Here is a 22,531-nt window from a genome sequence, read left to right as displayed (position 1 = left end):
TTAATATTAAATATACTTGGTCATTTTTAAAATAAATTCTTTCCGTTTAATTTGAGCTTACATTTCATTTCTTCATAAATACATTTATTTTATATTCTGTTCTCAATAATTTCTGTGTCAGGATTTTGAAGGTCTGATTCCACTGTTTTATTTTATTCCTTCTGCCAGTTCTTACATATTATGATGTTTCTTTATGGGTTTTGGGATTTGTGACTGTATGTTTAGCTCTACCAAACGAAAGCCTACTATATTATAAGATAGACATTTAAAAAGAATAATTTATATTAAAATAATATGTACTTCATTATATAGTTAAAGAGGAACAACTATAAGATGTAAAAAATTTAGTTAGGTGCAGGCATTTATATGTGGATTCATCTATGAGAGCAAAAAAGACATATTGATGCAAATGTTATATTTGTGACTTAAATTCCATGAATGAAATTGCCATAGGTAATATGGTATATTTTTTAAAATTATGACTGTCTCTTGTATAAGTTCCAAACAAAACAAAATTCAACCCACCCTTGATCTACTGGTTATTTCATTCCTGGAATTTCAGTATGCATTAAAATTAAAAAATTATTTGGATTTAAATGCAAAATGTATTTGAGTTCTGTGCTTATAATCATACACAGCTTTTTCAGCTACTACCCAAAAGACCACAGAAAGTTGCATGGGATGCAGGACAATGCTTCTTTGTGCAGGATGGATTGTATTTTGTGTTGCAGGATAACTAGCAGTCCTCATCTAGTAAATGTCAGCGATGTCTCCCAATCATGGCAAACAAACTCCACCTGCCAAACACTCACACATTTTCAAAATATCCCTAGAAGATGGCATTTTCCCAGTTGAAGTCTGTAGAATGAGAACCTATTTTTAAAGAGCTAGCTTAAAAGAAAACAGTACTCTCTGTTCTTTCCCACAAAAGAATTATTGGTTCAATGAAGAGCACTCAAGAGCAGAGAAAATAAAAACGTTTTTCTTGTTACTGACTTAAAGAATGCCTTTGGCCAAGTCACTGAACTGCTCTATATTTTTTTTTTTTTCCACCACCAAGTAGAGATCTAGCACCTGCTCCTTCCCTCTTTGGAATGTTGTAGGGTCAGATAATCTGTATAAAGCCTTTGTTCCTCAGACCCTGTTACAATTATCTGTCTTCTTATTAAAATTTCTCTGTCCTGTGACATCAGTGTAATAAGAGGTCACAATGAATCATGTCCTTTTATGGATTTTCTCTGCTAGCGGAAGGTGTGTCTGTCTCCACTTCTCTTAACCATGAAACAATGTAAAATATGCATTACAGTATTATATGGTTGGGCAGAATTACACAAAGTGTCAAGTGTCCCCACGATCAGCTTTTATGATCCCCATAAAAGGAGAACTTGCTGAACTTAGATGATGGGGAACTTTGGTATTATATTGTAATCTCACAGTGAAACATCCACTTTCAAATTTAAAATGAAATAAAGGTACCCAGGAGATGGATGATTTTCTCTCTCTATGCAATTACATTAACAATTAAATGCTAATTATTATTGGCTTTTAATTTGCTCTTGCAAGATACGTTCATAAACTTTTAGAGCTGAAGGACACCTGAGTTTGAGTTTAATTAAATGCAACAAATTAAGGTAACGTACAGTATTATAAAAATATGGCTCTGCAGTCACACTGGTTGAAACTGACTCTCTGCTTTACCTATTACCTGGGCGACACTTTCCATGCTCAGCATCCTCTTCTGAAAGATTAAAATGAAGATAATACCAACCCCACAGGGTTATTTTGTGTCTTATTCATGACTCAGAATACAAAGAATACATAGTACATATCCGTGTGGCATATTTAAAACTTAATTAAACGTTAGTCACTTTCTTTGTGGGGGTCTGTTCAGAGTAATGAAGGGTGTTTAGCAGTATTCCAGCCACTAGTCATTAAATGCCAGGAGAACTGCCCAGTTGTGATAACCAAAAGAGTTTTTAAAAGGATATCCAAACGTTTCTAGGGGTGTAAAATCTTACCTGAGTAGGAACTGCTGTTTTACACTGTTACAGATTCTATGGAAGACAGCTATGAAATGACATAGTCTCTCAAGTCCTCCCCAAAGCCCACTGGAGGAGGAGACATTTGAAGTGAAGAATTTAAAGTGAGATGCATCCAGGTTTGAGTTCAGGCTTGTGAGCTGTGTGGTATTAAAAATTTAATCTCTATTGCCTCATTCTCTCATCTGTAAAATGTAGATAGCAGAAAGTTCATATCCTTGGCTAGTAGGAAAATACTTGGATAAAAACTAAGTTTCTTATTTTACAGTTTAAAATTATAATTGATAAAGATTCAATTCATAATAGTAACTAGTATGTAAAATACCCAGGAATAAAATAATAAAGTTAACAACAAAAACAACAAAAGAAATACAAGCTATACAAACTAATTAATTGCTAAGTGCTATAAATTAGGAAACAGATATAAGCATTTGCTATGGATCATCCTCAACATGATCATACCATTTATGAATTTCCCATTTGAAACCAATGTCTTCTTTTGCTGTTAGTATAACAACACAATTTTAACATTTACCTGAGCAAAAGCCGAGAAAGTTTAAAAGTAGAATAGCAAGGATATCCTTTTAAAAACTCTTTTTATAAAATTGAAATAATTAAAACATTGCTCCCTTTTTGTAAAAATAGTCTAAAAAGAAATTGAGCACAATGTATTTGTAAAAGCAGACACAGAATATGAATGGGTGCCTGGCAAATTAAAAGATATAGATATCTGTGAAGATGTCAGTATAAAATGCAGAAATAGTCCAAGTATGATTTTGTAGTGCAAACACTAAAATTATTCTTATTGTGTCCTGCCTTAGCACATGAAACCAGGAGGGTCTTGTTGCCTGTGCACTCTGTTCCCGGGGATAAACTCCCCCAGGACAACTTTCCTTATCACAGGAACCAGGCACAATGCCTGCTTATGCCTGAGTGACTGGCTTCAGATCCCTGCCAGCCTGTGGAATTATTCAAGCAAAATAAACACACCCTCCCACAGGAAGCCTCTTGCTAACCCACAAAGCCAGACTTGCACAGCCCCTGCTTGTTCCACTGTTCCTGGGTACAAATCCCATGGGGTTCTGTGTGGCATGTGGTGTCCTCCTCCCCCCGATTGTGAGTGTATGTGAGTAATAAACCACTGTCAGTATCAGCTTTCCAGTGTCTGGTGTTGTGTGCTTGGTCATCTCCAGAAGCTGAGGGCAATTGGGGTGATGATGGGGTATTTAAAACAGCTTTCCACAAATTAAATAATTCCAGAAACATTTGTTGAAGTGATACAATTTTGGGGGAGAGGTGTCCACACAGAAAAAAAAATGGCTGTATCCCTGATCTCTTAGAGCTTATTTTGAATCGCAGAATGATAACACAAAAATAAACATATGTGCGCTCACCCCTCGGGCTGAAGTGTGGTTTGCTGGCCTGGCGGGGGAGCGGCCGCCGCAGGCCAAGCCGCTGCCCCCATAATAGGGTGGCTGGTCGGACTCGCCGCCACCCCCGAAGGGAGCTCGGCATGGGCGCAGAGTGCCCTCGGGTCTCCCCTTCTCGGCAGCCATGCTTCCACGGCCGCCCCTCCTCCCGGATGGCGCCACACGGTGCCTGTGGGGCGGCACCCTTCGTCTTCTTTCTCCCTGCACAGGCGCAGGGCGGAAAATTCCAGTCTGCCCTTTTCCCCTCCCCCGACAGCAGCAACAGCCAGGCGTGGGCGGAAAAATCCAGTCTGCCCTTTTCCCTCCCCCCAACAGCAGCAACAGCCAGGCGTGGGCGGGAAACTCAAGTCTGCCCTCCACCCCAGCAACAGCAGCCACCAATCCCTAAAACCTGCCACTTCCCCCAGCAACAGCAACAGCCAATCCCTAATCACCACCCCTCCCCCGTCCAGTACCGCCCACTGACCTTTCTCCGGCAACCAATCAGAACAGGGTGTGGCTTCGACCAATCAGCCTTCCCCAGTCCCTATAAAACTGTTGCCTCTCCCTCAATAAAGTGGACTTGCATGTTTGTGTCTCCGCAGTAGTTCTTCTGCCATGCGCCCTCCAGTCCTGAGAGCCCCCGACAAGGGCCTGGCCTCCCTTGTCCCCAGTTTGTCGCCTGCTTCTCCGGGCGACCCCTTCGTCGCCGGCTTTGCCGGGCGACCCCGTCAGTCGAACCGCGCAACCCCTGTGAGACCAACCCCTCGTCTGCTGCCGGACCGACCCCTCGTCCCAAGTGGGACCGACCCCTCGTCCCAAGCGGGACCGACCCCTCGTCCAAAGCTGGACCGACCCCTCGTCTGCAGCCAGACCCCACCTCTACCGACCGAGCAAGCCGCCACACATATGGATTCATAATCTATTGTCAAATTGATAATGATCATTAATTTAAAAACAAACAAAGGATGGCAAACTGACAGAGAATGATAGATAACTTCTTATTCAGATATGTTGGTCACTCATCAGGAAGTCTTCTTTTAAAGGGTAGTATTCGAACCTCTTTCAGAAAACACAAAGGTTGCCTCATAAATATTTGAAGAAAGAGCATGGAAGGCTTTGGGGCTGGAGTAGGAGAAGAAGAGTTGAAGGAGTAACTAGTGACCAAATACTGTAGGGATACTGAATTTTATTCTAAGTGTGATGTTAAAGCCATGAGAAGGAGCTGGAGGTGGACATGATAGGTAAAGAATAAATAGTAACAACAAAATGGCAATGGGAAGATTTATTATAAAACACTCTGTAGTTCTGTGGTTTGGATTATGAAGGTAGTGATGGAGGCAGTGAGAAACAGAGAAATTTATTATTTGAATGTAGAAATGGTAAGAATTGCTAATAAGTTAGATAGGATGTGAGATAAGGAGTGAGTTAAGGTTGTCTCCAAATTTTTTGCACTGTGTAAGTGAGTATGCAAAAGTCATCTTTACAGAGACAGCAGAGGAGTGATTTTTGGAGGAGTTTGGGTAATCAAAAGTTTGGTTATGGTCAAATTATATTTGAGGTGCTATTTGAATCTCACCATAAAAAAAATGTCCAAGAAACTATTAGGTAGATAATTCCAAAGTTCAAGAAAGTGGCTACAGCTAGAAACAGGAATTTGGCAGTGGTTTGAAAGCATAGGGATGGATGAAGTTACCAATAGAGTGCTTACAGAAGAAAAGTACAGCGATCCAAAGCCCTGGGTGCTTCAAGCACCGGACAATGCAACATAATATGTGCTTAATCTCCTATTGCTGCTGTTAACAAATTACCACAAATTTAGTGCCCTAAACAAAAATAATCTTACACTTATGGTGGTCAGAGGTCCAAAATGGGTCTCATTGAGCTCAAATCAAGATGTTGGCAGGACAAGATTCCTTTGAGAGGCTCTAGCGGAAAATCTGTTTCTTTGTCTTTTCCTGGAGGTAACCAGCATTCCTTGGCATGTGGCTCCTTCCTCCACCCTCAAAGCTAGCAATGTCAATCTGTTCTCACCAGCCATCTCTCTTGTTCTTCTTCTTCTGTCTTTCTTTTCCTCTTTTAATAACCTGTCTGTGAAACTTCTACATGACTCAATACCCCTTTTTTAAACATCTGCAACCATCTAATTCCATCTACCATCTTAATTCCCCTTTGCCATGAAACAATACAGTCACAGATTCCAGGGATTTGGATGTGATATCTTTGGGGTATGATTATTCTGCTTATCACAGTATTTGATAAAGGTGATGTGTTGAAAGCAATGAGAAAACAATGGATTACTCAATAAAGGGTGTAGATACAACTGACTAATAATGTGAAAAAAAGAATTAGAATTCTTTATCCCACACCATTAACTAAATTTAATGACCAATAGATTCAAAGCCTCATGTAAAAATGAAAACCTGCTTAATAGCTTTGTAATAGTTATGGAAAAACTTATTGAGGAACTCAATAAAAATAGAAAGCATAAAGGCAAATATTGCTTTAACTATATTACATCAGTACTGCAAAAAGTAATTACATCCAAACAAAACATAAGTAAAATTAAAAGAGGGCAACAAACAATTAAAGTTGTATACAACATCAATGTATAGTTAATATTGTTATTTCTAACATGCATATCAATAATTTTAAAGAATATTCACAAAAATAAAAATAAGCAAAGAAATGGAAAGACAATCATAAAATGCTTAAAATGGTGAAGAGTTACACGAAAATATTTTAAATTCATTCACCAGTAATCAAAGAACTGTGAGTTCAAACAGTCATAAGTTACTGTACTTCACCTGCTAAATTTAAACTTTTTCTTATGATAACCCAATAGCAGTAAAGAAATACGGAAATGGGTACTTCCGAACACTGCTGGTGGAAAACAGTTTTAAAATATTCCCCCCAAACTTGTATATTAGTATTATTTGACCTGATAATGGTAAGTCTTATAAAAAATTATCAGAGATACTCAAAAGGAGAATTTTTTAAAAATTTATAATTGGAAGGAAATTAGAAGAGACTGACTAAAGTATTTTCTTAAATGCTTACTATATGTTAAGCATTGTATCAGGTATGTTACATAGTTTACCCTTAAGCCATATAGTAAAAGAGTCATTTAATAGACTGTTATTCAACTTAAAACATGATTTCATAGAAAATTATTTAGTATAATCAAAATATATTTACAGTATATAATTATTGAAATAATCAGGCTGTTCCTTCACTTTTTTGTTCAATATATATTCATCTTGCACTAATTTACTTGCCAGGCATTTTTCTGTTAGAAAGACAACAAATAATAAGATAAAAGATATTTATCCTCATTGAGTTTATATAGACAATGAATAAAGAATTGCAAGGGTTTGAGGACCTAACATTACATGTTTGTATCTAAAAGTACAAAATAATATAACAGTTTGCAAATAAGGGAACTTAATATACTAATTTATGCTAAATGTATTAACCCATGTTTTATGCTTAAAATAAATTTAGGTATAAATAAAAGGTGGGAATAGTTGTTATTATCAGTGATGGAATATTGGTGATTTTTATTATCTTATTCATAGAAATCTGTATAATTATGTATCTGTATTTTTTAATTACTTAGAGATTTTTCCCCTCAATTCTGCTATTTGTTCCCAAGTTCTGCCCCATGGACCAGGAGAATAGAAATGAACACTTGGATTGGTGATTGAGTTATACTTAAAGTGGAGCCTGGACACTGAAAATATAATCAAGGAGAAAAATGCTTTTGCATTTTGAGAACACAAGACTGAGATTGTAGCCTTCTAAGAAGGCTGACAAGTTATCACAACCAGGTCTTCTTTCAATGGGAACCTTGTTTATCTCAAAGAGACTACTACAAGGAACACCATCATTAAAAAAAGAAAACTCAACTTATTAATGTAGTTATAGCAGGAAATATAAGTACAACTTTAAAAGCCTTGTTTATCTCCAAGTTAATTTTTGAAATGGTCTATTGAATATTCTACAGGAGAAATAACCTGCCTTATAAATTCTTACATTAGACCAAATCTCTTTCTATTTCCAGAAAGAGTTTTCATTTGTTTGTTTGTTTGTTTAATCATTAGTTAAAATAATATTGACTGCTAGGTTATCTGAATGGACATAAGAAATAATAATAATAAATAAAGGAAGTTGTATAATACGAAGAAGGCATGCACACTGTGACAAGAGATTTAACTGTACTACAAATGTATGTAACAACCTTCCTTAAGGGAATGGGGGAAAATGTGTTGATTTAAGTAACTTTGAGTAGAGCTTGTAATACTGGAGACAAAATAAACTGCACATAAGTACCATACTCTAGTTAAGAAAATGTTTCCCATGAGACTGTGGGTTAACAATTCTGATACTTCTGTATGTGCATACTGCAACTGAACAAATGAATAAATGGATGGAAGATAATTGGACCCAGGTTTCTCACTGATGGAACAAGAATTTATAGACAAGACTAGAATGATCCATGTGGTAATACGGTAAATGGACTAGAGTTGGATAATTCAGTTTGAATTTATTCTTGGTTAATTTAGATACAAATGGCTACATATAGTAATACATGTGTGTGTATATACATTGGCTAGCAAACATATATATATTTCTTTGCTATGTTAGCTGAAGGGGCCTAAAATAAATGACACCACAAGAGAAAAAACCAAAGCCCAGCTATTGGTTCTTAATGCCATTATCCAATAAAAAGGACCAAGACTTCTTAGAAAAACGGCTGATTCTAAAAGTGGGGCAGGAAATCTGCAAAATGAATCTGAAACATCTTGTGGTATCAGGAAGTAAGGAAATGTTAAAATTTTTTTTTAAAATCATTGACGGGATATTTTAAAGAGGCAAGGAGTCAATGAAAAGAGCTCCCAATGGCCAAACTTGAAACAATTTGGGCAACAAAATTGTTTTAGATTATAATCCAAAATATAAAATAAATAACCATGAATCCATTTGTATACATAAATTATTGAATGCTTTAATAAATAAGGAAAGAGACAAATCTCCCATGCAGAAGAATTATGAGTAGCACTTGGAAAAAGAAAGGGGCAAAGTAAATTTTCAGTGTGCATTAGTCAGCTAAATGGATGCTGACTCAAAATACCAGAAATCTTTTGACTTTTATAAATGAGTATTTATTTGGGGTAGAAGCTTACATAAAACATAAGCTCCTTCCCTCACCAAAGTCTGCTGCCACATGTTAGAGCAAGATGGCTGCTGACTTCTGCAAGGGTTCAGGCTTCCCCTTCCCCTGAAGCTCCATGGTTCCAGCTTCTTCCAATATCAGCTGTAGGCTGGGATAAGTCCCATCTCTATCACCGGACTTGTTCCTTGCCAGGCTCAGCTGCTCTTGTCTCTGCACAAAGTCAACCATATACTACCAGCTGAACAGCTCGTCTCTCTTCCCAGAGTCTCTGCCGTGTCTAATGGAGCCTTCTCTCTCTCCTCACATATCTGCTTCTCTGTGTATGCTTACTTCCCAGGCTCCAGGATCAGAATTCACACTGTAGCCGCTGCCATGTCATTTTCCTACTGATGTGGCCCCATCAAAGCCTTAATCATAATTTAATCAAACAAAAGTGAAACCTCTAAATCCAAAACAATCTAAAATGCCCAGAGGAACAGACCAGTTTACAAACATAATCCAAATTCTATTTTTGGAATGCATAATGAATACCAAACTTCTACACAGTGTAATAACCTGGCAAACTTGATCGCAGTCAGATGACCTAAATCAAACATCAGCAATCATAGATCACAGTGATAATATGTACTCATAATATAATGAGATGACAATGACACTTTACTTCTGTGATCTTCCTTCCAAAAAAACCTATAATCCTGGTCTAACAATGTGGAAAACATCAGACAAATTCCAATAGCTGGGCATCCTAAAAAAACTGAGTAGTACTTAAAATTATCGAGGTTGTAAAAATCAAAGAAAGGCTAAGAAACTGTCATAGCCTAAGGCTATGATTAAATGTAATGAGACATCCTTGTTGCAATCCTGGAACAGAAAAAGGACATTAGGTACAACTAAGATAACATGAATCAATTATGAAATTTAGTTAATAATAATGTATCAATGTTGGTTCATTAATTGTAACAACTGTCCCAACTAATGCAATAGGGAAAACTGGGAGTGGGGTACTTGGGGACTCGCTTTATGATCTTCTCTATTTCTCTGTAAATCTAAAACTATTCTAAAAAAGAAAATAATAAATTTTGTTTAGGTTACCTCATTGGAATGTCATAAAAATAATTATTAAGTAGACAACTTTTGATCAATTTTTGCTATAAAATTAACAAAATGATTTATTTACTGTTTGCCAGGCAGCAAGTTAAATAATTTACTTTAATTGTGTCATTTAACACTCATCCCAACTGTGTGCAGTATCTGTTACTATTCCTTTTTACAGATGAGGAAACAGAGGTTTAAAAGAGTATATTGGTGTCTTTAAACTGAGATCCATGGTGACCTGGAAGTCCCCAACATATTCAGAGACACTAGATCTTGGATCATGTGGATGACAACATTTGTGTGCTCCCCTATGATTTCCTGTCCTTGCCTGGCAATTTTGTTGATGAGCCCATCAACCCAAGCAAACACCAAAAGACAGAATATGTACATTCAACATATTTGACAAGTGCTTTGGTTTCTTTTAGGTCAACTTGCTCAAATTTGAAAATAATCATATTTGGGCTTCCTAATGTGATTGCTGGTTAAATTATTTTTATTAGTTTAAAGATAAGATCTATTTTTTTTTAAGATTTATTTTATTTATTTATTTCTACACACCCCCTTATTGTTTGCCCTTGCTGTGTCTGTTTATCTTCCTTGTTTCTTTAGGAGGCACCCAGAACCAAACCTGGGACCTCCAATGTGGGAGGGAGGCACCTAATCACTTGAGCCACCCCTGTTAACCTGCTTTGTTGTGTCTCTCATTATGTTTTTCTTCTTGTGTTTCTTGTTGCATCATCTTATTGTGTCAGCTTGCTGCACCTGCCCATTGTGCCAACTCTCTGTCTTCTTTAAAAGGCACCTGGAACCAAACCAGAGACTTCCCATGTGGTAGGTGGAAGCCCAATATCTTGAGCCACATCTACTTCCCAAGATCTATTTTTTACAATGAGAGGTCTCAATTTAGACTCAGTTTTAGATTTCTTAAGTCATATAATCAATTTTTAGATTCTTAAATCAGATATAATTTGAGACATTGATTAGCCATCATGAAAAATGACAACTTGCTATGAAATAATCTTCAAAATTATAAGGTCAAATATGGTCATGGCATGCTGTACATATGTAGAGTTCAGTCTTCTGAGGATAGCCTATTAGTGGGATAATTGAGCGCTCCTGAAATACAGAGAGAGATATATGATAACAAACAGAAAGAACTTGCTGTACTTTTCTCACATTCAGATCACATGTAAAGAGCAGATCTTATGTTTGTAAAGCTCATTAGTAGTAATGTAAATATGTAGAAGTAAGTATACAGTAAAGACACTATTTCTGCTAGTATTTTACTCAAGGGCATGTTCTCAAATGTTTTGACCCATTGGAAAACTGGATCAGTGATTGAGAATATTATCATTGTTAAAAAGAAAAAAGTAATAATAGTGACAAATGGATGCTTCAAATAATAGTGCACCACACCCAAAATCCAGCAAATAAACAATGACAAGTGGAACACAAGTTATGAATGTTCACCTTTCTGCCAGTTAACCTCCATCCAGAATTCAGTTTCAAAAATTCAGTATTAACTACCAAATCAAAGTCATGTTGACAATTCGAGTTTTATCGTTTGTGTGGTTTTTGGATGTATTTAGTTTGTAATTATTTTGGTTTTATGGTTTTTGCAAGAACTATAAGCATAAAAATTTACATCATATTTTAAGCTTGAAAACAATTAAAGTAATAATATAAATATTTAAAACAAAACTTAAACTTCTTTTTCAGAGGTATTTGAACATTAGTCACAGTTGGGAATCATTCTCATTGCTCCAGTCGAGGTGATTTCAATTGTAGTTGATACATATCATATCCTCCCTCTGATTTGTAAAAATAACATTGTCTAAGTGCAAAAAGGTAAGAACATTTTTATTTGAAATCTTTCACCATCTACTCACATAAGACTGAAATTACCCAGCATGGTAAAATATTTACATTCTAGGTTCTTGTCAAGGAAGATAGCCTCAAATTTACTCTCAAGGCCCAAAAGATCCATTGGGAGAAATGATATTAATATAAAATTACCTTAAGGATATGCAATCCATTCATTCATTCATACACATCATCAGCTCTCAATCCTGGCTGCATATTAGATACTCCCAAGATGCTTAGCATAATATTATGAAGCCTGAGTCCCACCTTGAGCTATTCTGATATAATTTGTTTGGGATGGGACCTGATATGTGTAATATATTCCTCATGTGTTTCTAACTTAAAACCAAACCTGAGAACCACTGGGATAGAAATTCTAAGCAGTGTTTCAATCCCAGTTTGTGTACTAATATTATAAGGGTTGATTTAAAATACTGATACAGCCGTAACAAAACATAACAAAAGTGAAAATACTGACGCCAGGGCACCACCCCCAGTGATTCTGGTTTAATTAGTCTGGGGAGGACTACCATTCACAAGTATTTGTTCAAAGCTCCTGCAGGAATTCTAAAGAGAAGTTAAAGCTAACCAGCACTGTTATAAAAGTTTAAGATGTGAACACCTGGACCACATTATTTTGACTCCTGTAAAATAAGAAACACTGGGCAAATCTGTCTTCTGTATGTACTGTAAGGATGTTGTTCATTGCATTCCATAGTGAAAGAGGTTTTTCTCCAGTGTCAGAAGCAAGAAGAGTTATACTGCACATGAAAACCTGTTTTTGCTTTTTTTCATGGACTCTGCATTGCTCCTTAGAAACTGAGAGTCATGTTCATGGCCAATATCTAGCACATGTGGCGTGTATTTTGTGGGCAAACTTGTGTCATTTTCATCTATTTGTTACCTGTGTTTTAATCTGTTCCCCAAATCACTTGTTTTTCATTAGTCATAAGCCTTATTTTTTTTCAAGTAATCCTAAATTATTTTCGTAGCCATATGAAGTGAGAAACAAAAAGAGAAAGAGAAGGGAGGGAAGAAGATAAATTCAATTATTTCCATAGCATATACTCATATTCATGTTCAGAAGCAAAATCACATATATTTAATACAGATTACTTAGAGGAGGCTCTGGGATTTCCCCGATTGGTTTCCATGTTCAATACTTGACATGTTAGTAGCCTCAACAAAGTTGAAATTTGAAGTAATCATGCAAGATAATAGAACAAATTTAATTGACTATCCACAATAGATGCAATTTAATTTATAATGAATATATACATATACATGTATATACACATATCTTTACATATATCTTTAAATCATTCTAGTGGGAATCCAGTTAAAACCTTTTTGGCTCATTTATACTTAGTAAAACTTGAAATGCTCACTGAAGGAGATGTTAGCTTTCAAAATAGACATATGAAAACATTTGGAGGGTATCTGAACCTTTTCAATTGTAAAAACTCTTAATAGGGAGAGAAATAACACAAGATGAGGATTCTTTGATTTTTCCATTTTTATGTTAGAACTCTATATGTAGTCACTTGAAGCAGATGCTGCAAGTGAAACTCTGACACATTTTTACAGAGAAGTCAGAAAGGGCCTCAACCTAAATTAGATTCTCTAAAACCTCAGTAAAAGTTCCAGGAGAACATGATGATAGCCTAAGTCAGCAGTCCATGCCATCAGATTCCTCTTACTGACCGTAATATAATCATAGGTAATTTGTAGTTAGGGTGGAAGTTCTGGGTTTTTACAAGGTATGCAGTCCAGTGTTTTCCTATGAGCTCCAGAACACCTGACTTCTCACTTTCTTTACTAGGATGGCTCATAGGCTACACAAATATGTTTTCTAAAAAGTTGTTCCACTTTATGTCTCACACCTCATTAAATGCACTTCGCTGCACAGTGATGCTGATGTCAATGAATGATGTGCCTGCCATGTTTGATATCTCCAGTTTCTTTCCTTACCTCTAGCCCATCTCCCACCTTCTCCAGTTCTAACTCATATGCATAGCATGAACCCATCCACTCCTCTCCATCTCCACTGCTGCCACTCTAACTGAGCCTCCATCCTCTCTCCTTTGGACTCTTGCAATAATCCTCTATCTTAATCAATCACTTTCAATTTCTTCTGGTTTCCAATTCATTCCCTCCAGTATAGAGTGTTGCGTTTTTTGAAATGCAGATCTGATCATGTCAGTCCCCTGCTTAAAATCTTTTACGGGCTCTGCATTGATTTTAGGAGATGATTTAATGGTTTACACGTCCCTGCATATTTGGACCTTGCCTACATTTGCATTCTTCACCCAGATAGACTCCATGCCTGGACTTCTCTTTATCCCATCTGTTGCCTGATTATCAAACTAATACCTACTCAGTCTTCAGGTCATAGTTTAAATATTGTTTCCTCAGAAAGCCCTTCCTTAATCCCATAATTAAAACTAAGCTCTCTTGGTTATAGTCTTTTAAAACCTATTATTTTTATACACATATTTTCCTTCATTTCTATGTCATAATTGTTAATTTTTTGCAATTCTTTGTTTAATATTTATTACTTTCACTAGAATGTAAGTTCTGTGAGGACTTTGGATGGAATTATAGTTATAAAATGTTTTAAAGCTTTGCAGGGGACAATTCAAGCATTGAACTTTTTTGCAATGCTAAGAGTTTTTGGAGGAGAAAGAACTATTGAAAACATTATGCAAGGTGGTGGCAGGCTCAGGTACTGTTTGAGAAAGGTCTTTATGGTTCCCAAATGGGGTATGGATTGCAGAAGAGTAATATCACAGCAGGGAGATTATGGGAGATATTATAGAAGTGAATCAGGTGAGGCACATTGGACACCTGAAGGCATAGCAGTGTTAGAACAGGAAATATATTCTTTAAATTAGAATGAAGTGTCAATCAATGGTTGGATTCCTGGGAGGCAGATTCTGAAGTGGTGATTCATGTTAATTATGCTTAACATGGATTGTTAGTTGGATCAATACCTGAGGAAAGGAGAAAGAAGATAGGGCATAGGGACAAATCAAGCTGAATTTCAGACCCAATGAAGACCTCACTTGAGCCACTAGTGAGCCCTGGAACTGGGATGGACCCTCAGAGTTAACATCTAGTTAAGCTAGGAAGCTGGCCCTTTATCCCCCCATGCTGATCAGTCATTGGATATGATATTATCCCCAGGAATGGTTCATGTTAGATGCTATTTTCAGGCAATACCTAAAAGGGGTTGACAGCTGAGGGCAACAATCCTACATTCCCAATAGGCATCTGGGCAGATGACCACACTGTCTATCATAGAGTCCTATTAATTGAAGGGTTTGAAAGAGAAAAAAACAAACCAAAAAAGATCCCAGGATGACAAACAGAAATAGGTCTGGATGGAAGATAGTAGATTCGGAACTTGTAGCCTAACTGCAAGTAGTAGAAGTTGTGGCCATGGATGAGACTTCCTAGAGAAAGAATGTTGAGTGAGGAAAAAAAAAATTAGGTATATATGGAAGCATGGAATAACAACTAAAAATAATGGATAAGGGCACCTACAGGATAAAAAGACTTAAATGAATAGGTAGGGTAGTAGTAAGCATGCTATTATAACAAAGGCAAATGGGGAAACTATTGACAGCAAACTTGTCTGTTTTTCAGGGCTGCTATAACAAATGCCACAATGGTTGGCTTAAACAACAGAAATTTATCTACTCACAATTTTGGAATGTAGAAGTCAAGATCAAGGTGTAGGCAGGGTCATGTTTTCTCTGAAGTCTGTAGCATTCTGTTACTGGCTTGCAGGTAATCCATAACTCAATCTCTACCTCTGTCACATAACCATATGTCTCTTTTTGGCCCTGCTCCTGTGCCCAATTTTCTCTGCTTATAAGGACTCCAGTCATATTGGATTAAGGCCCACCCTGATTCAATTTGGCTTCACTTCAACTAATAACATCCTTAAAGATCATATTTACAAATGGGTTTACAACCGCAGGACTGTGGGTTAGGACTTGAACATGTCTTTCAGGGTGCTATGATAGAATCCATAACACTTTTCCAAAATAGGTGATGTTCTGGACACATTCTATAAATTTCAAAGCAGCTTTCTGAGGTTGATATGATTATTATTCTGATTTTGCTGTATAAGCAATTTTGAGAGGTTCAAAAATTTGCCCAGGATAGATGGTTAAGGTACTGAGTCAATACTGAAGTATGTCTCTCTCTAAGAACATGGTCTTTGCGACTAAGCTATAGTGACTCCATCGGGAGATGGTAATTCTTCAAGTTGGACCACAGAAAGTCAAGTAAGCAAGAAAACCTGCCATACTTTTAGCCCCACTTTACAGGGTATTATGGTGATGAAAGACAGATTTCAGTGTGTAGTGTCGTGGAAAATGTAAGGGTAAACTAACAGATATGAGGATAAATAGCAAGGAATAGAGGTCTGGCAAAATGGAATTTTAAAATGGAAAAGAATTGTTTATATTCATGTTCTAAAGGACAACTCATTAGGAGGAGAAGGTGGAGCTACAGTTAAGGGGATGATCAATGGAACAAAGACCCCTAAAGAGGTAGAAGGAAACAAAATTCACAAAAATGTTGGAGAAGAAAGAGCCATCTCCTTCAAATGACGAGGAGAGGAAGTAGAGATGGCTACGACAAATGGCTTTAAAGTAAAGGTCAAGAAACAAAATCTCTTAAAATATATATGCTTCTCAGGTTATTCTTATCTTCAGGATGCACCTACATATTCTAAGTAAACATATGCTCCAGTTTCTATTTATTTGCAATACAAGCCAGATGCTCTACCTAGTGAAAAACTTAAAAATTGGAAAAGAACAAGTTGAAAACTTCCAGGACAAAAGGAGGGCATGGTAAAAATGAGATAGAATGAGGAAGAGGAACCAGAATGAGTAAGAGGAACAGGGAGTAATAAGTCAGAGAAATGCGGACAATTCCTATCCAGGTGGGAATTAGTAAACAGGTTCCTCAGGGGTGCAGCACAAAGGGCTTAGAAAACCCTTCATCCTTCACTGGTGTTAGGGAAATGTTTACTATATGGAAGTCATTATTTCCTCAATGATTTACATTCCTTAGAAAGGAAGTTCTCATTTGGTCTAGGACAGTGTAAGAAAGAAAATACACACGCATATATACAGTTAGAAAATAGTAAGCCTAAATTACATGATCTCTCTAGACAATCCATTTTGAAAGTGCAATGCCGCTCATATTTCCTAATTCAATTATTGGGATTAGTGGGCTCTTTAACTATGGATGATTTTAACCCACCCATCAGCTCTTTGGCTTGTGCTTGACTGAATGCGATATTTGCAAATTCTATCTCCCAGCTCGCAGCTGGAATATGCTTACTGTGCTTGCTTTTGAGTAGTTATCTACCTCAAAAAGATTGCCCCACTGTGGGCTGCCAAAGAAAAAGGAGAAAGGGCCATGCTTTCCAGATTAAGCCCCTCAATCTCTGGGTGACAGCAGGGAAGTGGTAGGCAAGGATGACAACCTAACTCTTGAATGTTGAAAGTCTCAATAGAATTTGGTATGCTTTCAAAATCTTGTTGGAAAGTATGGTGTTACATTTCAAGTTTAGTCCCACTCACATATAAAAGTTTTGTAAAGGACCCCTCCGCCCTCCACTTTTGTTAGCGAGTCACACCAGATAGAGGCAGCAGGTGAGTTAGAGACCTGTGTTTATTCCTGGATCTATTACTACAAGGCTATCGTTGACAAAGCATTCTGTAAGCTTGACTCTCTACATCTGGAAAATGAGGGACCTAACCGTGAGGACCTCAAAGAAAACGTTCAACTCTGAAGGGTTTTCTATTTTCTGAATTTTAAATAATTGCCTAACTAATCCAAAGATCCACTTTTATATTGTTCCATAAAAATCATCAACTGAAGCCTTGGCTTTTATAAATCTGTTATATTTCAAGCAGTCATTGAAAGAAAAATCTAATGAAAGTTTATATTGTAGACATTATTTTTAGTAGATACCAATGAATTTGAATCAATTATGGGGGGGTTCTCTTTGTACTTCCTTTCTGAATCTTAAGAATAAACTGGAATCTAAATTTTGCCCTTAGGATCCCTCCTTTGCAAAGTATCAGAAGTTTTAGTGGAAGCCTTATAATTAATTTAATACCTAAACATTTCTTCTAATATAGAAGTCTTCATTTAAGTCAGAGTTGACCTACCATATTAAAACAAAAGTGGCTTAGACTAGAAGAAAGTACTAGATCATCTGAAGTTCAAAGTCTTTTTCAATTGCTCTCCAAAGAACTGGCAACATTTTGGCGTTGTCTTCAATTGTAGCTTAACACATGTATTTATACTTTTATATCAGGGTGATTTTTAAGCAGGGAGGTTCCAGCTCTGTAATTAGCAATTCACAATGGAAGCTTTGGCATGTAATTACAGCATTGCTAAGACAATAATAATATGAGAAATACTAAAGTTGAATGCAGTATTTCTTGACATACCACTGGCTACCTTCTTATTGGCTGAGAAGCAATTATACATGAGTAGTAAATAATCCATACAGAAATGAAAACATGTGCATACAAAGGCAGTATGCATTTACAACAGGTACTTCTAGTTAGGCAAAGTTCAGTCACCACTGCTGATTTGGAATGTTATGGGTAGCCACAGTGGAAAGCACCATCACAGACTGCTATAGACTCAGACAACACTGCTTTCCGGATCTTGAGCATCATCTTCCACCATTCCAGATTGGACCAGTCTTCAGGGTGAAGAAGATGGCATTTTATTCCCTGCAAATTGCTGGACTGGTTCTTGGGTTCTTTGGAATAATTGGGACTCTTGCTACAACCCTTCTGCCTCAGTGGAGAGTATCAGCTTTCATTGACAGCAACATTATTGTTTTTGAAAGGCTCTGGGAAGGGCTCTGGATGAACTGCATCCGACAAGCCAAGGTCAGACTGCAGTGCAAGTTCTACGGTTCTCTGTTGGCTCTCCCACCTGCTCTGGAAGCATCCCGGGCACTCATGTGTGTGGCTGTTGCTGTCTCCTTGATTGCCCTATTTATTGGCATTTGTGGCATGAAGCAAGTTCAGTGCACAGGCTCTACCAAGAGGGCCAAAGCATACCTTCTAGGAACATCTGGAGCCCTCTTCATCTTGACGGGCATCTTCGTTCTGATTCCAGTGTGCTGGACAGCCAATATCATCATTAGAGATTTCTACAACCCAGCCATCCATGTAGGTCAGAAGCGAGAGCTGGGAGCAGCACTTTTCCTTGGCTGGGTGAGCGCAGCTGTCCTCTTCATTGGAGGGTGTCTGCTTTGTGGGTATTGCTGTTGTAACAGAAAGAAGCAAACATTCAGATATCCGGCCCCTGGCTACTGTGTGCCACACAAAGAAAATCGAAGGAACACGGCAATGATTAGTAAGACCTCTACCAGTTATGTCTAATACCTGCTTTCAGCAAAAACTATGGGTTTTTGTCAATGTGATTTTATAAATTCCTGCCAGAAACGATAAGTATGTCAGACAGAAGAACTTCCTTTATTATTGGATTTGAACTGATATGAAACATATAAATGTCATATGGATTGTAATTTGTCACCTGTAGTAGGAATGGAAATGACAATTTCAACATCTTACTTTATGTGTGTTAAATGCATTTATTTTTGTTGGATTCAAATAATCCCCATTCCAATTTACATTGTCTAACATCAAGGAGATGAATAATGACTGGCAGCACTTATTTGACAATAATATAATATCTGCTAAGAAGTATAAATAATACTCCAATTGATAATCCAAGTTCCAAAATACTAACTGGTTATTTTTTCTCCGATTATTTCTAATATGAACATAATAACAAATAAATGGTATTTTTCTTGTTTTAGCATTTAGCTTGAAAACTGTAGGTATTAAATAAGTTTCTTTTTAGTTGAAATTATCAAATATGGAAATGTCCATTCAAAACAGTTAGTATTCCTCTAAGACACCCAAATACACTAAAAATTAGATTCTTTTTAGGGAAAAAGAAAATCTAATTTCCTTTAGGACATTTAAGAAGATAGGGTTAAATGCCTAATTGATATAGTAAACTTATTAAAATTATATTTCAAAGGAAAATACTTTATTAATAGATGATAATATGCTCCCATAATCTATGATTTTCACTTAAAAGCAAATTGAAGTATCTGTCTTTGTTAACAAGATACACCAAAAGAAGGATGTGAACACTCATTTCTCATAGAAAGTAAATATGGTCCAGATTAAGGAATTGAGGCTTGGGTGTTGAAGGGAATGGTTTCTGTTCCTTGTTTTATTCTTTAGTCATTGATCAGGTCTAGACATGCAAAGTAAAATGGGCAACTGAGGTAATGATTCAAGCAATTAGTCAGGTCAAAATAAATACCTCTTTTTTCTCTGTAATAAAAAGTAGGTATAGCTAAGGCATTTTGTTTTGCTTGTATTATATGCACCATTTTTTCAATTTCTCCCTTTCAATGTGTGTGTACCAATATCAGGATTAAAATGTATGTGATGGAATGGGGTAGGGGATCAAGTAGGGAGTGTTTGTGGGATGAGCTTCTGAATATCTTAAATATCTTGTGACAAAGCAACGTTTGCATATTCACTTTTAGCTGTTCAGTTATTATTATGGCTATTTTGTAATAAAAAAAGTATTTTGTAAACAATATGTAATTGCAATGGAAATATTAAATGTGTTCAAGTATTCATTGCATGTTCTTCTATATTACAACAAGGTTAAGTAACATATTTCAATGATGCAGATATGATTAACTGTGGGATGAATTTGAAGATGAAGATCTATCCTGAAAAGATCATTTAATTGCTCTGAAACATTGAACCATAGATACCTCAAGACTAGATTTTAATATCAACCCCTCACTCCATCTTACGAACTAAATCCAAAGCTTCAGTAATTTAAAACCTTGGTTAATATAAAATAGAACTAAAAGCAATTGTAATATATAAATGAAAAGTACCACATAGATATCTTCAAAAAACAATAAAAGTAAGAAAATAAATGATTTAAACTGATTTTGTCTTAAATTTCTGCTTCAAAATGAATGTAAAGAGGCCTAATATGGGTGAGTTCAAAATGAGTCATTTATCTTATTCAGAAAAATAAGAAAGATTTCAAGACAAGCAAGTTGTATGGTTAAAGATTGTCATCGAACCATTTGTCTTACTTTTTTGCCCATTAGAAGAAGCAATTAGCCTTGGAAGAAGGATTTCCCAATAAATGAGGCATATTTTCGGCTAGCCAGAGGACCAAAGAGTATCATGGATGGAATGATAACATTATTAGAGATAACATTACCTATAATGAAGTTCGAGTAAGATTTCAGTAACAAAGAACTCTGTCATTGGTTCTCTCATTATTTAATGTATATTCTTGGAGAAAATATTTCTATCTACCCACCCTATTTTAATATTTTCTCTATGACACCTTAAAAAAATTCAATATTTTTCAATGAATTTTAGAATGTAAATCACATATTGCAAGCCTAAGTATGCAAGGAATGTATTTTTATTTTCTATAATTTAAATTAAATTCAAATTCTTGGGTACATTCCCACATGTTACTGTTATTTGGGGTCTTATACAGAGTTAAGCACTGTTCAGAGTGGTAGATTCAGGAGATGAAGAGTACTGCTGATTAGTCTAAGATTGTCCATCCACAAGTTATTGCAAAGAGTTCTGTTGTGCCTGCCCATGTGGTCCTTTTAGACTGCTCCACTCTTTCAATTCTTTGGCATGTTTAGGCCATGTTTTTTAGACTCTTGTTCTGGGCTGTTTGGATTAGCAGAGTGCAACCTTGGATGCATATTAGAATTGTTTATAAAAAAATCAAAAATACCAAGACAGCCAATGTTGGGACAAACTGGTCTTCATGATCAATGTCACCATTTCCCAGAGTCATGGCCAAGAACTTGACCTGCTGACCTGGTCTCTAGCTATTCAGAGGAGTGGTGGAGGAAATGGCACCTTCCCCTATAAGATTTTTTTTTTTTTGTCATCTACACAAAATTCCTTTTTTTCCACTGTTAATTATTTATATGATTTCATAGAGGCTTAGGCTTTCAGGATAAAAAAAAAGTTCACAAATAAAGACAGAATCTTTTAAGCTAATTTTGCCTTCAGTTTTGCTTTATAGCCCATCGTGCAGTGAAATGCATTCCTGGTCATCTTCTGAACTGGGAACCAGGAAAGGAGAGACAATATAAGGAGGAAAAAAATAACTAACATTGAATAATATTAGCCAGTCATGCATGGGTGAAGATGCTTTAAAAGAATAACACTTTGTGATTTACAAATTTAATTAAATGGGCACAAGTAACACTTCATTTGCAAAAAAAAAATCACCTTGATATATTTAAAAGCATTTTATGGGGCTCATTTGATAGATATTTTCTATACTACCAAGTCTGGCTCAAAATTAGACATTCCTTGGCCTTAAGATTATAAAAAGATTTCCTTTGCAGAAGATAAAATAAAAATGAGCAGAGTAAAGAGGGTTGAGACATCAGTGAGCCTCTGAGAGGGACCCTGGTGGACTGTCTTTCCCTAGCTCAAGTCCTGGGGAATGGGATAGGGAGAAATGAAAAACTCTCAGATAAGTGAGAAGCCAAGGGCAGAAATGATTTGTGCCCCGATCCAGAATGGAGCCCAGGAGGTTGACAGTTTTATCAGTGCCCTCAGGCTGTCAACAGAAGAAACACACCTGGCTTGTATTTATTCTGTCAGGACCAGAGATAATCTTGCCAGTTAAAATATCATGGTAACAAAAGAATATTTCCCACCGATGAGAGATGGGCAGATTCAAAAATTTCTGGTAACTGGGAATAGTGAGAACACAGCAGTGACAATCATGGACAGTCAGTGGGACTACTCATGGCCTGTTTGTCCTCAGTTTCATTCCTTGTCCTTTGTTTGAATGTAACC

At 36.5% G+C, this 22,531-nt stretch overlaps 2 protein-coding genes across 4 annotated transcripts in view; both read left to right on the top strand.

Annotated features, from left to right (window-relative positions):
• CLDN8 (claudin 8) overlaps positions 1-22,531 on the top strand; it is a 105,690-nt gene that overhangs the window by 23,599 nt on the left and 59,560 nt on the right. The gene's annotated exons all lie outside the window — the stretch shown is intronic.
• On the top strand, positions 18,250-19,300 carry CLDN17 (claudin 17). The gene has a single exon (XM_004468599.4). It carries the CDS (start codon positions 18,341-18,343, stop codon positions 19,013-19,015), a length of 675 nt encoding a protein of 224 aa, XP_004468656.1. The 5' UTR covers positions 18,250-18,340; the 3' UTR covers positions 19,016-19,300.

The sequence above is a fragment of the Dasypus novemcinctus genome, chromosome 4 (genome assembly GCF_030445035.2).
Source record: "Dasypus novemcinctus isolate mDasNov1 chromosome 4, mDasNov1.1.hap2, whole genome shotgun sequence".
NCBI lineage: Eukaryota > Metazoa > Chordata > Mammalia > Cingulata > Dasypodidae > Dasypus > Dasypus novemcinctus.
The sequence above is the reverse complement of the archived record's forward strand: the minus strand, read 5'-3'. Positions and strand labels throughout refer to the sequence as shown.

Coding starts and splice junctions, on each gene's coding strand:
- CLDN17 (XM_004468599.4), top strand. CDS start 18,341: ATGGCATTTTATTCCCTGCAAATTGCTGGACTGGTTCTTGGGTTCTTT.